This window comes from Pyxicephalus adspersus, chromosome 3, assembly GCF_032062135.1.
Source record: "Pyxicephalus adspersus chromosome 3, UCB_Pads_2.0, whole genome shotgun sequence".
Lineage (NCBI taxonomy): Eukaryota > Metazoa > Chordata > Amphibia > Anura > Pyxicephalidae > Pyxicephalus > Pyxicephalus adspersus.
The window spans coordinates 142674338-142694184 of NC_092860.1; the positions used below are offsets into that span (position 1 = coordinate 142674338).

The 19847-nt window shown below is 37.7% G+C and overlaps 1 protein-coding gene across 2 annotated transcripts in view; it reads right to left on the minus strand.

The window, feature by feature from the left end:
• Positions 1-3631: 3631 nt before the first annotated feature.
• Positions 3632-19847, minus strand: part of FGFRL1 (fibroblast growth factor receptor like 1) — a 108605-nt gene continuing 92389 nt past the window's right edge. For both annotated transcript variants that reach the window (XM_072406590.1, XM_072406589.1), the window contains exons 4-7: positions 11947-12027; positions 10683-10967; positions 9464-9817; positions 3632-7841 (exon numbers count right to left, since the gene is read on the minus strand). In XM_072406590.1, the coding sequence (XP_072262691.1) occupies positions 7438-7841; positions 9464-9817; positions 10683-10967; positions 11947-12027 (1124 nt within the window). In that variant the 3' untranslated portion in view covers positions 3632-7437. The remainder of the gene's footprint in view (positions 7842-9463; positions 9818-10682; positions 10968-11946; positions 12028-19847) is intronic.

Below are 19847 nucleotides of genomic sequence, written 5' to 3' on the forward strand. Positions count from 1 at the left end.
AAACTGTAATGGAATGGAAAAAAGACAACTATTTGCCAGTCCAGGCTGTCAGGATATTTATTTTCACAGTAAAGAAAGCAGCCTGTTTATATGGAGCGGCATGCCAGCGGTCTGTCCGGTTTGGGAAATGCGGCCACGTTGACGAAGCACAGCGCAAGCCCATTGTTTCACACCATATTTTATTACAGGGAATGAGCTGTGAGGGACTTGGACAAAATGTATCATAATCTATACCAAGCAAAACAAAAAAAGGGTCAACTGGAACGTAATAGCAAAATATAGAGCGAAGCGGAATTGGGCCTCTGCTGTTACAATTATTTTTTTTTTGGTGTGGAGGTGAGCCAGTGGCATTTAAAAAATTTGTAAAAAAATTCATAATGAGTGATTGCTGCTGACAGAAATCAGCTTTTAATGCTGAAACGCAGCCATGGAATATTTCATCCGTACCTTACTGAGAATATAAATATATATATATATATATATATATATATACAGTATATATATATATTTAATTGCTTAGCCCGGACCATAATAAATCAATTCTGTCACTAGATTTAATGTAAGTAAAGGAGTCCTTGTAAAGAAGAAGGTAAGTAACATCATCACCTGCTGCCTACACCTCCAAACAGAACTCTGATCAAGTGGAATTGCCAGCTAAAGACTCAACATACAAGAAGCAGAGGAGTTTTCACATTCCTTTTTACAGGTATAGCTTTTTTTAAAAAAAATGAAAGCTCTGGACACTTTTGCAGCCGCTCCTTCTCTCTGATGCTTTCTTTATTAGCTTCCAAAGCATCTTATACTTATCTAATTCCTCCATAAATAATAATACATACCCATAAATACTGGCTAATACTATTCAGTAATCCAGTGCTGCAGTGTCTGTGCTTGGTGGTCCCAACCAGCCCCCTTTTGCTGATATTATTCTCTTCTGGATCCTTAGAGGACCCTGTGTCTTGGCCAATAATAAGTGTCCATGTCACACAGGAAGTGATGTAGACAACAAAATGGAAGACTCTGGACTGGAAAGCCATGGATCTAGGTCAATGGGCACATGGGTCTAGGAGTCAAAGGGGCATTTAGAATATTTTTTTGTTATACTAGTAATTAGCTAGAGAGAGGTGGCATGATGGTGGTGGTGGGGGGGGGGGATTAGGGATAGTTTAGAGTTCAGTTTTATTATTAGCAACTATTATTAGCAATTAGAGTTGTTTTAACCTCCCTAGCAGTAACCCCGAGTGTGACTCGGGGTAGAAAAAAGTTGCTACAAGTGGTAACCCCGAGTCACCCACAGGGTTGGTACGTCCCGCCGGGGCAGGAAATTCAAAATCCATTTGTATTGCATTCAATACAAAATAACTGTATTGAATGCAATACATTGGATTTTAAAGTGTAAAAGCAGAACACTGTTTTTAAGAACATTTATTTTACAGTGTATATAATAGTATGAATATAATGTATATTTTAATTTTTTTTTTTTTTTAATTAATTTTTTTTTAATATATAGATTTTTTAATTTATTCAATTTATTGTTTTTAAATGATTTTGTGTTTCAAACTTTATTATACTCATGCTAATATATTATACTGTAAAATAAATTTTCATGAAAAACAATGTACCGCTTTTAGACATATAAAACCAGAAAGAAATGAACCGCTAGGGAGGTTAAACAAAATATACATAAAGTACTCATTTTCATTTTCGTCAACCAAACTATGAAAATTACCTGGTACTTAGCCTTTACCAATGGCCCACTATGGTGTAAGCTACAACTGTCCTGTAGAAATCAGCCACAGACGGCAATCAGGCAAGAATAATTACTACTACAGGCTTTTTGTGTTGCCTACAAATTTAAGTGTGATTTTTTTTTTTACAGCAAGTTATTAAAAAATCACCTGTAGTGGATCATTTTCACCTAGCATGTTTTAATAAGGGGCAATGTGCACATGCATAAGTGTGATAAGTGAGACACATGCATAAGTGTGAAATTAGCCTTGAATACAACCTACTACTTACCCCCTGAAATTAACTCCACCCAATCCAAACCCATCAAATGATAAATTTAAATATTTTAAAATGTATAAACTTTAAAAAAACAAATATAAATGACCCATGACCACTATGTTTGTAACCTATTAGATAAGCAAATCTGGCAGTAAATTAGCATTTTGGGAAATAAGAGTTAGTAAATAGTAGACTATGGCACTGATTGATCAACATGCAAACCCAAATGATGTAGCTTCTAAAACCTCTGTCTTATAAACAAATCTGGGGATCCTGCTGGTTCATGGTATTATTTTAATATTTTACCTGCAGTGAAATCTGTAGTGAATCAGCCTTTCTTCTGGTTCCAATGGATTGAAGGTGTCAGATGATGATTTACAGGAATAAAGAGTTCCGTAATCAAGGTGATTGAAAAATGAACTTTGGCAATGCATTTAAGAAAATAAAGCTACGTACACACGTCAGATTTTTATCGCCCGATAATCGGCATCGGCCAGTTATCGGGCGAAAATCTGCCGTGTGTACAGTCGGTGTCGTCCATCGTCCGGACGACCGACCTGCCGGATCCACGGACGATGGACGACAGCCGATCCTAATGAAAGTGAAGGGGAGAGCGCGCAGCAGGGTGCCGCTCCGTCGCTCTCCCCCTCCCCTCTCCATAGAGCATGAACGGTGCTGTATGTACAGCACCGTTCATGCATCGTGCACTCCCTTGTGGATCGTGAAAGATCCTTTCCAACGACAAAAATTGGCAGTGTGTACGCAGCTTTAGTCACCCAGGAAAGTTTGGCATGCAAAAATTTTGGGTGATATGGTAACACCTGGGGGTTATCTCCTTGCACATACAATGCTGTCTTTTACTGCCTTGAGTCAAAGCAAATCAGTATCCTATCTATGGTGTAGACCTGAATTACATGAGTCCTTATTGCAGGACTCATGGGGCGCTATTTATCAAACAGGGAATCAGACATTGCCTCAAATATTCCTTAGTGGAAATCTTCCAGGTCTATGTTTCAGTGGCAGTAATTGCTTCCCACCAGGGAATGTTTGAGGGAGTATCAGATTCCCTATTTTTAAATAGAGCCCATAATGTTTAACTCCTGAGGTTTAGTAGGAAAAATAATTTTTTATTAGTTAAATATTATTTTTTTAAAATTTTGAATAACATAAAACACTGCTGGTATCAATTTAGAGGTAATAGTTCAATTGAACTTTCTCCCATCCCCATCTTCTACCTACCCATATGGAAGTAAAATATGCCCTAGCCCTTTATTTAGCCTTCTGCCCATCCTGTAATAGGAAAAAAAGGCCAATGTGACCTTACTGGATTGGATAGAAGATCGCAAGAAATATTATACATACCCAGCTGTTATTGGGTGGGTACTATAAATTTGAGTCACGATACAGGGGCCACCACCAAATTTCAGGGGAGAACACTGTAGGTAATGGTATATTTTACAAATACCAGGTTAGCTGTTTTATTATTTACTTTTTTCCCATTTATTCTTTTATTATTTTTATATTACTTTTTTATCATTGTATTAATTTGTTTGAATTCCACCTAAACAATAATTTCATTAAATTATTTATGTCAACGTGTGTGAAAATAAAACAAGACAAACATCCGTTCTGAACCATAGGAAGGTTTTATAAAAGCTACATATGGCACATTTTATACACATCTTACTATACAAAAATGTATAATATACACTTTTACATATCTAGATGCAAAAACAAAACATTATAATAACATAAAAGGGAACAGATATTACAGAGGAAGTATTTTCAGGCATTTAGCTTAATCAGATAAAATAGGACCATTCTAACATTTACAAACACAAGAACCTTTTTTTCTTTTTATTTCGTTACCAAAAATAAAATCTTAAAAAGATCATTTGCCCATAAGTTGGGAAAACTGAATTATCTGTACAAACACACCTAACATAATTAGATGAACGTTGATGTATTTATTGCAGATGGTGTGTATATGAAATTCTAATTTACAGACTTGCTTCGTTACATTTGCTTTGCATGTAATTAAATAACCGGAACACTGTTGGACATATACACAGTAATACAAAGCCAATGTAAGGACTGACATATTACTTCTGAAAATATGCAATATATTTTAACCTCATTTTTTTAAATGCAGGACATTGAAGCGTATGTATTGCAACAGGAACAAAATATTGTTATGGGCAGCAATGATGCAGCTAAACAGTTGACCAGAGGAGGACTGGGAACCTAAAGGAAGCCAACCTATCCACCTGGCACACGGTGGTAGGGCCAGATTTCTGCAAGCTGCAAAAATGCATAACAATAAGCCTTGGTGTTGTGGTGACTGATGGGCGACTGGGTATTCCTAATCGTCAATTTATTGCGGAATTGGGACATCGATGGGTCTAAACATCATCTGCTATCGGAAAATCCGAATGACAGTACCTATAAGATGTGCTGGCTGATGGCCCTTACGTTAGGTACATTCCCATGTACATATTCATCAGAACAGGACCTACAGTTAATAACACATTACATAGCTTCCTGACACCCATTGGGAGCTACTTGGACGTATGATGAAATCTTCAACATTACAGAACAAGTCCAGTTGAATGTGACCAACTACCATTTGCTATACCATGACCTTTCCCAACCTTTTAACATGGGGGAAACCTTCGGAATACTTTCAGGTCCTCACGGAACCCAAACATTTTGAAGGTTTCATGGTTGACCAAGATCGGTAAGTTGCAGCCAACAAATATTAGACCATGAATGGAGTACCCCAGAGCTCACTTATGGCTTTGTTATTTACAATGTACGTCATTCTATTGATAATTAGAAGGGGCCATAGGCTCAGATACACAAGGATTTCCCCAAGGATGTTTCAGTGAATGAGGTTTCACTGCTATGTGTCCTGTGCTGCTTATCAAATCACTCCTGTAAAATCAATATGTACACCTAAATGTAAGAATTTTTAATTACCATGCTCATTTTATTTCACATCATATGAGCAAGTATTGAAGTAAGACACTTACAAATATATAACTGTGAATAAGGTAATAGCAGCTGTATTTGGTAAAACTTTGTACACAACAAAAACTTTGTGCAAGAGTAAGCTTTGTTTTGTCCAAATTTTGGGCAGCCAAAAAATTTGAGTTGTCTTAAGGTTGTGCTAAATTAACAGGAGTCATACATATACATATAGAGTTTAGATTTAGAGTTGCCTCTTTCCAGATTCTACCTGAAGTTTTTGCCTCATGTATAATTTACAAAGCATGCTCTTATTTTCATAAATATAAAAAATGACTATGAATTGCTGTAAAATAACCCATATATTCTTTAATGGACACTTTTATAAAAATAATATGGAATAAACTTTTAAAAGAATATTTTCTTATGTTCAGGCTAAGAAAGGATGGCCTTTTTTCAGATGTACACATACCAATTCACATGTATGAACAAACATATATGTGCTATAGTCATCAATGAACAAGAAATATACAATTTAAGCAAATGTCTGATAAAGCTTTGACCATAGGAATGAAGCAGATTCTGTACAAGATTGTCTATATGGCCAACGATGCTATAGCATTAGTTTGAGCAAACTTTACAAAAATAGAACTCCTGGTTCAGTGGTAAATTAAAGAGTACCTTTCTTGCGCAGCTATTTTGGGGATTGGAAATCATCTAAAACTATCCTGAGTTCACTAAGCTAACAAAAGATCAATTAAGATTAAATATAATAAATTATAAAGGCCTAGGTGTCACAGTAATTTGACTAGTTTAATGAATAGAAATGTTGGATTCTCACTGGGGATTCATATGGGGCATATTATCAATGGGGACCAATATTCCAATTACCTTATGACGTGTTACAATACCAACCCAGGAAAATCACGAGGTGCATCCTGAAAAGGGATGACAATAGAGTTTGCAGATTGGTGTCTTTTATGCCCTGGCAGTAGCTTGCACATTCACCCACCTCTCTGTTTTCACTAGGTCCCATTTATATGGTTTAATACCTCTCCTGTTCTATTATATCTACTGGTGTCAACATATTTTACATGAATGTTTATGTATAGATTTTCTATATAAGAAGTAATGAGTCATTATTCTAATCTGGATCTAGATTATCGATGGGTTCTCTAATTTACCAATTAAAATTTCCATTCTCAAATTTCCTCAAAGCCTTCCCTACCACTTGCCTTACAAAATGATTGCTGCAAAAAAACACTAGGATCCTCTGGGGCGGATGCATGAAAATGAATGACTTTTTGAAGAGTTGAGGATGAGGCCCTTCATCAATGCATGCCACAAGCAATTAAGGAAGCAACATTTTTAGAAGCCAAAGGTACGAATTCAAATCTAAAATAATGTGGCAAACAAAACAATAAAAGGTTTACTTGAAATAAGTTCCGGCAGTGGCACTGGAGGGTGAATGGGGCTCAGCTCAGTAACATGAACAATCCCTTCCCTTTGGAATCTATATTCACAGCAAGTATCTGTCCTCTTTAAATAACCACTGTTGCATGCTACATGGTAACATTTTTATGCCTAACAAGTCGTATCTAAAATAACCATACAAATTCACTCAGAAAATAGAAATTAACATTTTGCTGAAAATAATATTTTACATAGACATTTCTGTTTAACAAAATAAATTAAATATACATGGCTTTATTTTAAAATCTATATACGTCTCCTATAGTCACAAATTGCTTTATAAAGTCCGTCATCACTATCGTAATGATTATAAGGCATTTTCAAAGCCACATAATAGGTTATTGCTTTTACCAACAGTAAAATATTGTGTTATTATTTGAGCATCTATGATAAATGATGTATTTTGTCAGAACTGATTTTATTTTATATTATTTTAAAATGAGAAAGTATTCATAGTTGAAAAAAGGTATGCATATGATTGGTGTTTGGCATGGCCGTGGCTCTGCAATGAGTGCTTTAAAAATACCAGGCACTTTGAGGGACAGAAGGGAAAAAAATGATTGTGACAAAAATGTTCTCTGTTTCTTGAACATTTTAGCTTATAACGAATGCTTTGTATTACTGTCTTCATGCAAATCCTTCCTCCTCCTTATGAATTCCTTCTTAAAAAGCTCAAATGCTGACCGAGGCTGAATGCCTGGCCATACCTTTAAAAAAAATAAAGAAGGCACCATAAACTAAGCTGGGTTTGGATGAAATACGACAGTGACCATTTAGTTCCGAAACACAGTGCTTTTTTTCCCAAAAACACAACAAAATAAAATAAAAAATAAAAACAGCAACAAAGATCTCCAATTCCTTCATGATTCCATTTATGAGTCGACGAATTCCATTGCATTATCCATGACATTCCATTATCCATGTCTACTGGCAGTGTTGGCTGAACCAATCAGTCTTGAGGTACCGCTTGAGAAACAAGTTTGTTTATGGCATTTAACACTGATAGTGAATGTGTTGATGCTGGTGAACTTTTCCTTCCACATGAGAGTGCGTATGAGTGTGAATGTCTGTGTAAATCTTTGGGTACATTTTTGATGCCACTCCATTGGCCAAAAGAGGTCCTTGGGGAAGTAAATGTTGCTGTTGCGCAACGTACTCCTCATAGTTTATGGAAGAGATGCAGTCTTTGTCCACCATCTGCGGTATGCAAACCCTTGGCTGCGGTCTATGGACAGCCGCCGCCGCTGCGGGAGGAGAACATGGCTTTTTCTTTGTCTGGCAAAGCCACAGGAGAATTGTCCCAAATATGAAGACGGCTCCAGCTGGAACTCCGATTATCACTGGCCAAGGAAGACTACTGGGCGTTATGCTCACAGGTGCAATTGGAGGCTTCGGATCTACAGAAAGCAGGCAATGCAGAAAGAAAAGAAAGAGAATGGATACAGATGATTAAAACCAGAGAAGAACAATGAAAAACAGATGTCAAGCATAAATACGGACTACTAGCGCACTATGGTTCTTTGATAACAAAACATCTGCCAAGGAGAGCCGTAGGCAGCCAACAAGTAAAACTCTATTGCTGGTGTCCCATTAAGGTCTTAAAGGACAAACAAACAGTTTGCTTTTGTTCTGAGCTGATCTCCAAGGTTGTGTTTTATTTTGTCTTGCCTAGATGTAGCAGAATAAACTCGCGCCGACCACATGTGGTTTCCAAATACCATCGCTCAGCAGCAAGCCTGGCTGCCTAGCGCAGCCTAGAAATAAAATGTGGTAATTGTCACTAATACCTTCCTCTAATGTCAACAAGCCAGAAATGTAAACTATGCAGGCCCCGTATTCAGATGCCAAATTCCACTCTGCCAGACAGTGCGATGTTCATCCAGTGATTTCTCATTTAATCGTTGTCTTTTTCTATGACAATTTAAGCATTCCTAAGCATTGCCAATTAGAGTGTGCAATTGCTGGTAAATATGTACATTTTAGCAAAATGCTGGATGATACGATACTCCTACTGTTCAACTGCTCTGCTTGATTTAGTCTTAAATTTCTAGAATGAACCAGAGAGTAGGAGTTACTATCAGCTTGTCTAAAGCTAAGATCAGGAGGAAAAAAAATGTACCCTTTCAGTGAGCCCCCTCCCCAAGGGTGGCATGTGACTGGTCCTCAGAAACCTCTAACCTTCATTGTCCGCAATTATTTGACATCCTTCCATATAATGCACAGTCCTGCATTGAACAGGAGGATGCCAGTAGCATGCCCACTTTCTGAAGAACCTCACAAAAGAAGGAGACTACCAGTGGTTGTGTAAACCAGAAATAAGCATATCGCCCTATTTATCATCCCCTAGACCAAACGAGCAGTTAACCCTTGAAGTGGGAAGAGTGACCTACTGAAAGGGTAATTTTTTTGCCGTAAGGAAGATTTTACTTTTTAGTAACTATTATAGAAGTCCTATACACTCCTATACACTGGCAGTCCAGTATAAAACATCAGACCCTGACCAGGTCAACAGGGCTTAAAACAGTGAACTGTTCTTGCCCCTAATACTAACCTCAAACCAAAAAGTAATTATATTTTAGTGTTTTACTTTTTTACTTTTAAGGCTAAGAACATTCACAGCAAGTAAATGCCTGTTGACAACCATGGCTGCCCCTATAGATAGTGGAGAAATAAGTGTAGACATAAAGAACCAAGAAGTGTGTTATTTATTATTAACCTCCTGGGCTGTTTATTTATGTCCGGATTTCAATGTCAGGTAACGTTCTATTTACTATTGGTTTTCACTGTTTTACCTACCCCGAAAGTGTGACTTGGGGTTACCAATTTCAGCATCTTTTTTTTTTTACCTTCAGTCACACTCCGGGTTACTGCTGGGGAGGTTAAGCAGCCACTATATCAAGGGGCTGGTAATCTGCAATATAATACATTTATGTTTTGGGGTTTGGATAGGATTTAATTATTCCCTAGAGAAGATCTTTAAAACTTCCTCATTTTTATAGCAGACATCATTCACACTAACCTGGTAGTACTGTAAGAAATGCACTTTTGAAACTGTATCCCATAGTGTTGGCACCGAGGCAAATGTACATTCCTGCATCTTCTTCTTTGGCCCGTGTGATGATGAGTTTATTCAGGTAGGAACCATCAGGCCGTGACCAAACATCACCAGTTGGCAAGACGATGAATTTCTGTCCACCCACGTCAATTGTGGAATTGTATTTATTCTCTAAGCCGTACTCCACTCGCTTCAGCCACTGAATCACCGGCTTGACGTCACTGCGTACTTTACATTGGAAGGAGGTCGTGCCTCCGAAATCCACTGTGGTATTAACAGGGTGATTGCCAGTAAGTATTGGCTTTGATCTTGTTCTCTCTGTAAAAATAACATGAAAATCAGTTGTGAAACAATTTGCAACTTTCTGCAAGAAATGTGTAACATTGTCACACAAGGTGCGCCATTGCTTTAGACAACAAATATCATCCCATGTAGTTCAAGGAAGTTATGGCTTTAAAAAAATATTAATCACTAAGTTTGTCTTGAATTAGAAGGCACTTGAACTACTTAACTGTTAGTACATCTGTAGAAGAATCTTTAATCAAGATTGTAATGTATGGGGTGAGCATTATTTGTTAACAGTAGGCAAAGATTGCAAATTGTTAACAGAGATGTGGATAACAGAGACTGAACCATTATATGATAGAGAAATGGGAAAAGTTGTAGTTGGATACATATGAAACAACGCTATTATATTGCCCAGTGGTGAATGTTTCCACACGTCATAAACCCAGTTCTTTTTTATTGTCTGTCTTTGTTATTTTGTTATATCCTGTATTACTGTATTTTTGTCTGTTGAAACTGGGCCAACTAATGTTCAGATGAGATGAGTCTGGTTGCTCGTACGAACCATTAGGAAGAGGGAGCGGATTGTGTTTCCCTGGTTTGGTAGTAAGTTTTTTTGGTTTCTGATACAGTGAAAGTGCCAGATCTGACATTAGGATGAGGTTTGATTCATTTTCCTGTCTCTGCTCCTGGTTTTAGTGTAAACACATGTTTTTAGTGTCTCTACACAGCTGCCTGTTGATTATAAGCAGATGTGGGCCAGGTTTTCCATATTGTGAACACCAGATTGGACAGCTCATGTGGTTCTCATTCTTGATATGGAAGGAAGAATGAAGTGCCAAAAAAAGATATTCTATCTCCCTGATAACATCACTGTTAGACTGGATGAGATACTTACGGATCACTTCCACCTTGTAGGTGGCGTTGATCTGCCCCACCCGATTGAAGACTTGGCAGGTGTATTTCCCACTGTCCTCCGGCTTAAGGCTCTTGAGGTTGAGTGTCCATTTCTTCTTTTTGTTCTCCCCGATCTCCTGAGTAGTCAGTGGTTTGTTATCCTTTAGCCAGGTGATCTCTGGCCTGGGGTTCCCACTGGCAATGCACTTGAGCCGGACGGAGCTGCCCACAGGCCGAGCAATGACTCTCTTTCTCATTTTGGCTGGCTGTGTAAACCGTGGTCGTGCTGTGAAGAGGAGTATGTATTAAACTTAAAACAAGCACAACATAATATTTCAGTACATGCAAACCTAGTTACTGAAATTTATATGTAAATGTAGTTTCAAAAATTGTGTTCTTTTTTTTTTTTTTTTTTACCCTACCCTGAATATTATTATTAAACAGGATTTATATAGCACCAACATATTACGCAGCGCTGTACAATAAATAGGGGCTGCAAATGACAGACTAATACAGACAGTGATACAGGAGGAGAGGACCCTGCCCCGAAGAGCTTACAATCTAGTCGAATAGGGTGAAAGTTGTGTTTTGGTCCATCAGTGCGTCTGCACTATCATCCTGTCCAGTAAATTCTGGTATCACTAATATGAAGCCCCAGGTATAAAGCAATGGTATGTCCTTATTATGGAAGTACCACTGTTTTATTAAAAAAATTTTAATAGAAAGTTTATTTTCTGAACATGTGGGGCTTTTCACAGGGAAAACCCAGCACTTCCTGCTTACTTTGTGACTTCCTTTGCATAAATCAGCAAAAAAGCTAGATAAATAATAAGTGTAGGTGATTAAAGAAAGGCAGTTCCTCTAGGTGTTAAAAATTATTATAGAGATGCAACTAATATAGCTGTACCACTGTAGCGTTACATAGTTAATTAGGCTGAAAAAAAACATAAGTGCATTATGTTCAATCACTAGGGAAATAAACATATTCCAGATAAAACCATATTGACAGATGATCCAGAGGAAGGCAAAAAAAACTTGGTTCAATTTGCTCTTTCATGATCTTGTGAAGCAATCAGGTGTTCCCTGGATCAACAGTCTCTTGACCTCATATATGAAAGTGTATGAAGGAAGTTGTCTGTGTGTGGTGTGTGTGGACTTATGCAACCAAGCACTGCGTAATATATTGGCGCTATATAAATCCTGTTTAATAATAAAAATATTTAGATTCTTAAATGAAAAGGAGTAAGATGTACATGTGAACTTACCCCACTGTTTATTGGAAAACTCTTCTGCATCTGGACTCGGTCCATCTGGAGGCTGGTTGACTTTTCCTGAGCTAGAATCATCTGGAAAATAATTAGAAAATATTGGTCACATCATTACCACTTCTATTTATAACTAAATAACTACGATAAAGATATGTACAATCAAGAACTGAAAAATAATTTCTCCTGTAAAGTGGAGTCCCAGACTCTTTTTCAACGTTTACCATCTGCAGTCTACCCGCTGAAAACATTACTGCCTTTCCATTCAATTTCCTGTCTGTCCAAATATTTAGGCATCAGTCCGTAGAGCATTTCAGCCCACATAATTCTAAAATATTTACGCTGCTGTTCATCATGAAAGTGAATAAGTAAAGTTGTGTATATACAGTAAGGCAAGCGGTGGAACAGACAGAGGAGGCCGCCAACAGAGGCTACAAGTAGGAAGGTATCGGGAAAGAAACGCAATTTCAATTTTTCTAAATTGACCCAAAACTAGCAGCAAATTAATAATCTTCCATGTTAGGATCCCTCCACATCAGGACTGGAAGCTTTAAATGTGTATACAAAAGAGTCTGAAGTCACTAATGTCTATGTAGAACCTCCATCAATTGTGCAGGTTACTTTCTGAATTATCACAATGGTTCACCACCGATCATTTGATTTACGCTGAAAAAAAAAACAATTGTAGCTTTCTCATTGCCATTTACTTAAATTTGAGTGAAGCTTGGAGTACAGGTCTCATTTTAGGGGTTATGCCACACATTAAGGCACAACAATGCCCAATATACACATTTAGTGACTGTCATTCCCTAGCCCTGATTGGCTGCCAGCCATTTGATATTATCCATGATCCCTTGAATCTATCTGATCCTTTTAAAATGTAAGTATTCCTTTCTTAGCCAGCCAAATAATTGAAAACCTGTGCAGTTACTTGACAAGATGCAGGCTGCATCCCACAAATGTTAGTGAAGAGGAATCTTAGAGGAGCACTGAACCCACTCAGCAAATAATTCTTTGCACTGAAGGACATCTGTGTCAGCTGTTCACTCCAAGCACATATTGAGGAGACAATTGTAAATACAACGTGGAGCGTAGGTATTTAAGTATTTTTAACTGACTGTTTAATATGCGAAAGGAAGTATCTCAATTTGAAAAGAGTAGCAATGTGGCTCAGAGCACAATTTGTAGCCATCATTTTCAAGGGCAATTTAGAAAGAATGTTATAGGCAAGAACACATTTTTTCTTAGTTAAAGACTTTGTGAATCAGTCATAGTGAACTTCATTTATTCATGCTGCTCATAGTAAAAAGATATGTTTTATTGTTCTGATCAGAGAACACCAGTAAGATAAGCATGGAGACAGAATTTGTCCATTACAGACCAAGCATTGGTTCATCACCAAAGGCCAAGACTGTCAAATTATGGGTGAGCTTGTGTGAACCTAGGTGATCACAATAAACTGTTGGACCCATTTCCACATATCTGCTAATTTGGAGGGTTTTCTACTTTTAGGTTGAAAAGGAAATCTTTTTTTTGCCAATTATGACTAGCGAAAGTCTGACTACTCTATCAGTCTATTCTAAAATAATACAGTTCAGGCTTAGAAACCTCTTAAAAGCAATATATTTCCAAGCATTATGCCTGAAAGCAAAGCAGCTCTGAGCTACCTAGCAGATTTGTAGCAACTTATTGGGAACCTAAAGGTGATGTTCCACAAAAGTCTAAGCCATCAATTGATGGCCATATCATATTAGTAAAGGGGTCAGGAGATGGTAGAAACTCATTTTACAGTTCATTCCAGCATGTTCTTATACAGCATGTTATATCCTGGCTAAAATCAACCCATCTCAAAGTTTAACTTTCTTTCTATGTTATACAATTCATTAACTGCTGGAAAATAATGTAGGTTTGGCTGACAAAAAAACATGGCTCAACTGTAAGGTGTGACCCCTAAGTGGCCCTTATGAAAACCATGAAGAATGGCACGAATGGTGAGCTGGTATCCCTCACCTGCCCAACCAAGTCTGGGTATATACACGTCTCCTTTTCTGTTATTTAACAATTTAACATTTGCAACCAGCTGTATTTCTGACAAGCTCATTTCCTTTCTTCCACGTCGGAAGTTTAGATCCTGAAATGAAGCCAAGTAAAACTTTAATAAGTCCTATGGAAAGGTATCATGTTCAGCAGATGTTTTTACCTTTAGTGAAATGACAGGGGGCCATTCAAATTGAGCCTATACACAGCAAGATCCCATCACTGGAAGAAGTATGAAGGATTAAGTATTTGGAGACCTGTAAATTCTAGTTTGCTGTCCTTTAACAGTTCTGCTATTTGTTTATGTGTCGCAGAAACATTTGTTCAATAATATATCATAACATGAAAAACAGAACTTCATACCACGGGACTTCTCTACCATGGATCACAATCAAAAGACTTCTTTCTTTGAGTTTTCATCTTAGGGGAATGTTTCACCAAGAAACTTTATTATTCTTCTCCTGAACTATGAGTTCTTGGTTCACGGGTCTTGGTCTGAAAGGCTCCCTACCACAAGTGTTCTATAATGGCATTATATTAACTAAATAAGTTCTCTGCGTTCTCCTTGGTATATGAATTTAGTATTGCTTAACAAAATTTTTACAGGTAGACAGAGAGGACTACTGGACATGCATAAAAAGGAAGAAAAGACAAGCCTGCAGTTTTTGTTAAGAATACTGCATTTTACAGTTGTGTTTGGACCAATGAAGCCAAGGCTTTTTTTCCCGTAATATTCTCCTGCTTTACATTATACATAAATGAAGGTCTTCAGACTAAACTCTGTTGCACGATCACACAACATGAAGTCACCCTAAGCTGTATTGCAGCTTTAGATGACAAAAGTTCTCAAAAACTTCTCCTAAAGTTAGCGCAACCTCTCTAGTCAGCCACTGAATGTCCGAGAACTTGAACATGAGATATGGAGAATAGGTGAAACCAAAGGGTGATCATACACCCATCCCACAACGCGGTGCTCAGTTCTGATCACCAGTCTTAAGCACTAAGGTGGAGGTGGAACATAAATAAGGAAAAAAGAACTTAGGAAACTGTAGTGGTGGAACGGACCTTTAGGAGCATTTAAGAGTTATGTGGCACTACAGAGTGTCTGCACTGCAGCTGCCAAGTTATTTTACTCCATGTGACCCCATGACAGTTTTACATCAAGGTCAGCTTGTTTTTTTCTGTTTTGGAAATGATGAAAGGATGACTGTCAGTATAGCTTTGATGTGCTGTTCTCCATTAAAAATGTCCTTTGTTCCCATATAATAAAAAAAACTAAGAGGTGTGCAGATTCAACACAGATTCCTATAGTGAGCCTATGTCTGTAAATTATTAACAATCTAGTGAGTGAACGTATCCCAAGGACAATGCACTTGTACCACCTAATAAGCCTAACTCGGGCCTACTGTTTTTTCCTTGATCTCTGTCTAGGGTGCTTTAATTTGTTTCAAGGCGATGCCAGCCACTGCTACAACCTGACAGTTAGATTTGCAGCGTTTGATGTCAGAGGCCTTGAAAGGCCCATTTCACAGATGATCCAGCTTTGCATAAATAAACAGGGTGACCCCTGAACTTAATCCTGAGACCAGAGCACACTTCAAAGGGAAGACTGAAGGAATGAAGCGATCACTAAGCACCATTAAGGCAGACCAAGCTCAACCCTTCTGGAAGAACAAGGGGTGAACAGGGAATAAAAGATTGGGAGGGGGCCTGTAGTGAAATGAGGGAGAAAGTGATGTAATCCAGTCAGGCTTAGGCCAAAATAATGAGGAAATGTTTTCAGAAGAAAGTCCGGGACTCGCTAAGGCCCACTTCTCCACTTCACTACAAAACAAAGGAGTCCTGTAGCTAGTGTGTGCATTTTCACAAGGTGATGTGTACCCTTTATTTAATCAAAAATATTCCCTGAACAGCAAGATTTAGTCACAAATGCAATTTATTGGGTGTATTACATACAAGGATAAGAATGTACTTATATAGCAAAGTTTGTTATAATGATGGATGAATCTAATTAGGCTGCATACATCTGAGCACTGGATGGTTCACTGCACTAAGCGGTATCTGCTGTCTTTTAAGATGAACCTTGGTGCTGGGGTGAGCAATACAAGGTATAACAGAGATCTCTGTCCATTTGTAACACAAAGCATCACAATACAAGATGTATATATATTACACCATCAATAGAAAAACTTTGCATTATTCAATGGAGAGTGCACCAGGAACATGAGTTAGAGTATTCCATTGTATAGACTATGGTCAAAGCCCAGGAGTTTCCCCGTAGAATCTACCAACAAATAGGGCATGTCTACGTTTAAAGGGCAACTCTGCCTTTTTAAATACTTAATATATACTTGAAATTATATTAAGAATTGTAGAAAAACAATAGGGTGCAATTGGCAATGCCCAAGGCCATGGAACAGCACTATAACAGGATGTCAGCACACCAATTTGACTGACAGCGCTAATGATTTCACATGAAGCTACAACGCTTGAAAAGATTGTTTAGCAAAAGCAACAGAGATGGCAGCTTACAAATTTCTTACCAGTCATGTGGATTAGAAACAATGAGAGGAGGGTGGGGGCGTTCGTTCCAAGTCAATGGCCTATCCTGAGAATTTTGCCTCCTTACAACACAAGATCAATAGCTTTTGTTACTAGATTTCAACAGGCCCATTAAATGGATTAGTTCACAGAGACTTACATTTAGTGTAATTTGCATTGCATAAACCGTTTTATGCTATGGAATGCAAAGACGTACCTAGGGAGAATGAGACGAATGGGGGCTTTGTCTAAAGCAACCAATCAGATTGCAGGTCACATTCGTCAAGTGAAAGCAAATGAACTGGTTGGCTAGAGACAACAAAAGTTTGCATTTGGGGGAATGGGTCCTTGGAACAGAGTTAACTAAATTAACTGGGATGTAAATAAAAATGAAAAATCATTACTTGTTTACTAGGCTTGGAACAAAATGGAAAAAAGTGAGTCTTTGCTTTTCCCATTGGGCACCCTGCTACCCAACAGCCCTTTGGAATGTAAAACAGCTTATTATATTTATATATATATATATATATATATATATATATATATATATATATTATATGTAGCTGTGTATTTAGCCACTTGCCTGAAGTTTAACTTTAAAATTTCAGTAAAAAATATGTGTTGGTCCAGATTGACTACTTAAGGCACAACATTCCCTGCTGAGTTAGATGACTATGGAAAGGTACCAACTCAGCCACAAAGCCTCCTGGAGTCTTAAATCTGGTTTTCGTATATATACAAATAATAAAAAAAAAACCCTATAAAACTCCAGGGAACAGCTTGCCAGGAAAGGGGGGTGTGTGACACGACAGAACGGCTAACTTTAATGAGACACTGGAGTCAGGTGATGTATAGTCTTTGAGTTTTTTTTGGCTACATCGGTCACGTCTGTCTAAACTCAGTAAGAAAATGTGTTAAAAAATAGCACTTGGATCTGCTATTGTGGAACAGGCAGAACAGTCAGACTGTGAAAGCAAAAAAAAAAAAAATACATTTCTTCTGCGAGCTAGTTCGGTCATGAACTCACCAGATACAAGAGCCATCATCCTCTTCAGTCTACTGTACACATTTTGTTTTTTACTATCAAACAAATACTAATACAGATGTTATGTACGGATATTAAAGAGACCTGACATTTAGAATCTTTTGTAGACGTGGCTTCATATACAATTACAATACAAATAAGTAAAAGAATTAACCTGCCTTAAATTTCTCATTCTGTTTACCAAGTCTTACGAAACATATATTGATGTCAATTTTTTTTTTGCCACCTGTCTTCTCATTAGACTGTGCATTAGCAACATTTTTTCTCTTTTTGGACTGAAGACAGAAAATCTGAGTGGCTTCAGTGTTCAATCCAGAATTTTTTTAAGCAGGGTGGGAAGGTGGGTGGCAGCCCTTGTATTTTGACCCAACTCTTTAGTAACCACCCAAAAGCAGCCGGGTGGTAACTGAAATGTGCTGGATGGTACGCCTGGCTAAAAAGGGCTGGGGAGAACACTGGGGTTAGACACCAAGCACTCTGCTCCGGATTATCTGATCTGGGTACTTTGCATCTACTGGATACTTTGTTCATACTGGAAGATCAGGCAGCTTCTTTGGGCCACAGATTCTTCTGCTGTCACACATTTTGAACAAACCAAGCCCTTCAACATATAAAATAGGCTAATCCATGAATTGATTTCCACCATTGTGTTTGCATTTTTCAGTCATGTTCTGAGAAGCTGTGAATCACAGTACTGCACAGGACAGATAAACTAGTTTGTCCAAGGTCATGTAGGTGGTGACTAGACATGACATAGTGGGGTACATTCCACCACTCTGATCCCAGGTCATCTCCCATTCTTGTGGAATCCATATATGCGGTCACTACTGGAAGGGAATCCGAGAGAGATTAAACTACAAAGAGGTTGGGATTTTCCAGTGCGCGGAAGGATTTTCGAGTGACATTTTTGACTGAGGAGGACACCTCGGCCAGCTGCTAGAACCTCATCCCGCATCAACGCTTTCATCACCCAAATCACTTTCCATTGAACGTGCCCTCCGCTCATGAGTAGGTGAGGCCTTGTAAGTGGCAAGATGTATTGATAGCACAAGAAGATAAAGGACAGAGGGCTCTATCCCTCTCCTTGCCACATACTACACTACAGCTGCTGGACGTAACTCTAGCAAACATCAAGGAGTAGGGAAGGCTTTAGTGAATTAAAATATTTTAAATTCTGGCCACTCATCATTCCCTTTGAAACTAATATGCGCTCTCAGATTTGACTACACAGAGACTGCTGCAGTCTTTCCATACCAAGTCCCAAAAAAAACTTCAGAGGGAAATACATTGTTTCATGGTACTACCATGGCACCATATCCAATAACTTCTCACTCCAGGGTACCAATGACAAGATTTTACTAGGACCTTAGAATAACACTTACTACGAGTTTCCTGTGTATGCAGCTGATGGAGGGCAAGCTCAGTTCATCCCAAGAAGTGTACAAAGCTCAAGCCAAATGCTTCCAAAATCCCGCTGCTTGCACATAATGAATATGTGGATGAATAAATACACTTATTTATTTTCAGAGCTAAATGCTAGCGAGAGACATATACATGTAGTCAGCTGTTCCCAGTCATATTTGTGATGCTTCGCATTCTATACATACCACAAAATGTCAGATGTAAGGACTTAAATATAGTTGTAAATGGTGTTGTGTATTACATCTTGACCCTCTTGTAAAGTTATATAAATCGAATAATTCACTAAAGGACCTTACAAAAACAGCTCAGCTTCTGTTTCTGAATGGTAAGCATAATTTAGGTTTAAAGTAGGTAATATGGAAAACAAAAAAAAACAAAAAAAAAGTAGATATATTATATTTAAGTACAAAAAGCAATTGTTAAACCTTCCATTTACTTGCCAATTGCATGCCATTGGGGATAATTATTTCACTCCCTGTGCTGCAGACATAGGAGGTGAATGAAAATCTTTACAAATTAACAGATAAGCATCATGTGACTCAATCATTTTTACGTAATTTTTAAACATAATATACCTTGATGCTTAAATGAGGTTGGCTTTTTGTTGGCTATTTTATAAAGATTGATACTTGTAATATAAACATAGGAACTCATTTAGGCTAGAATGAAGACTAAACTTTTTCTTCCTATCCTTAAAACTCTGTACTTGTCTCATCAATATGCTTTAATGAATGTTAGAATAAATATATATATTTAATATTAAACATTCTTAAGCTTAATAGTAAAAAAATACCAACCAATGTTAGCTTTTTTTTTCTTTACTTGCCGCCACAAGACTAAGTTCAAATGAAATTAG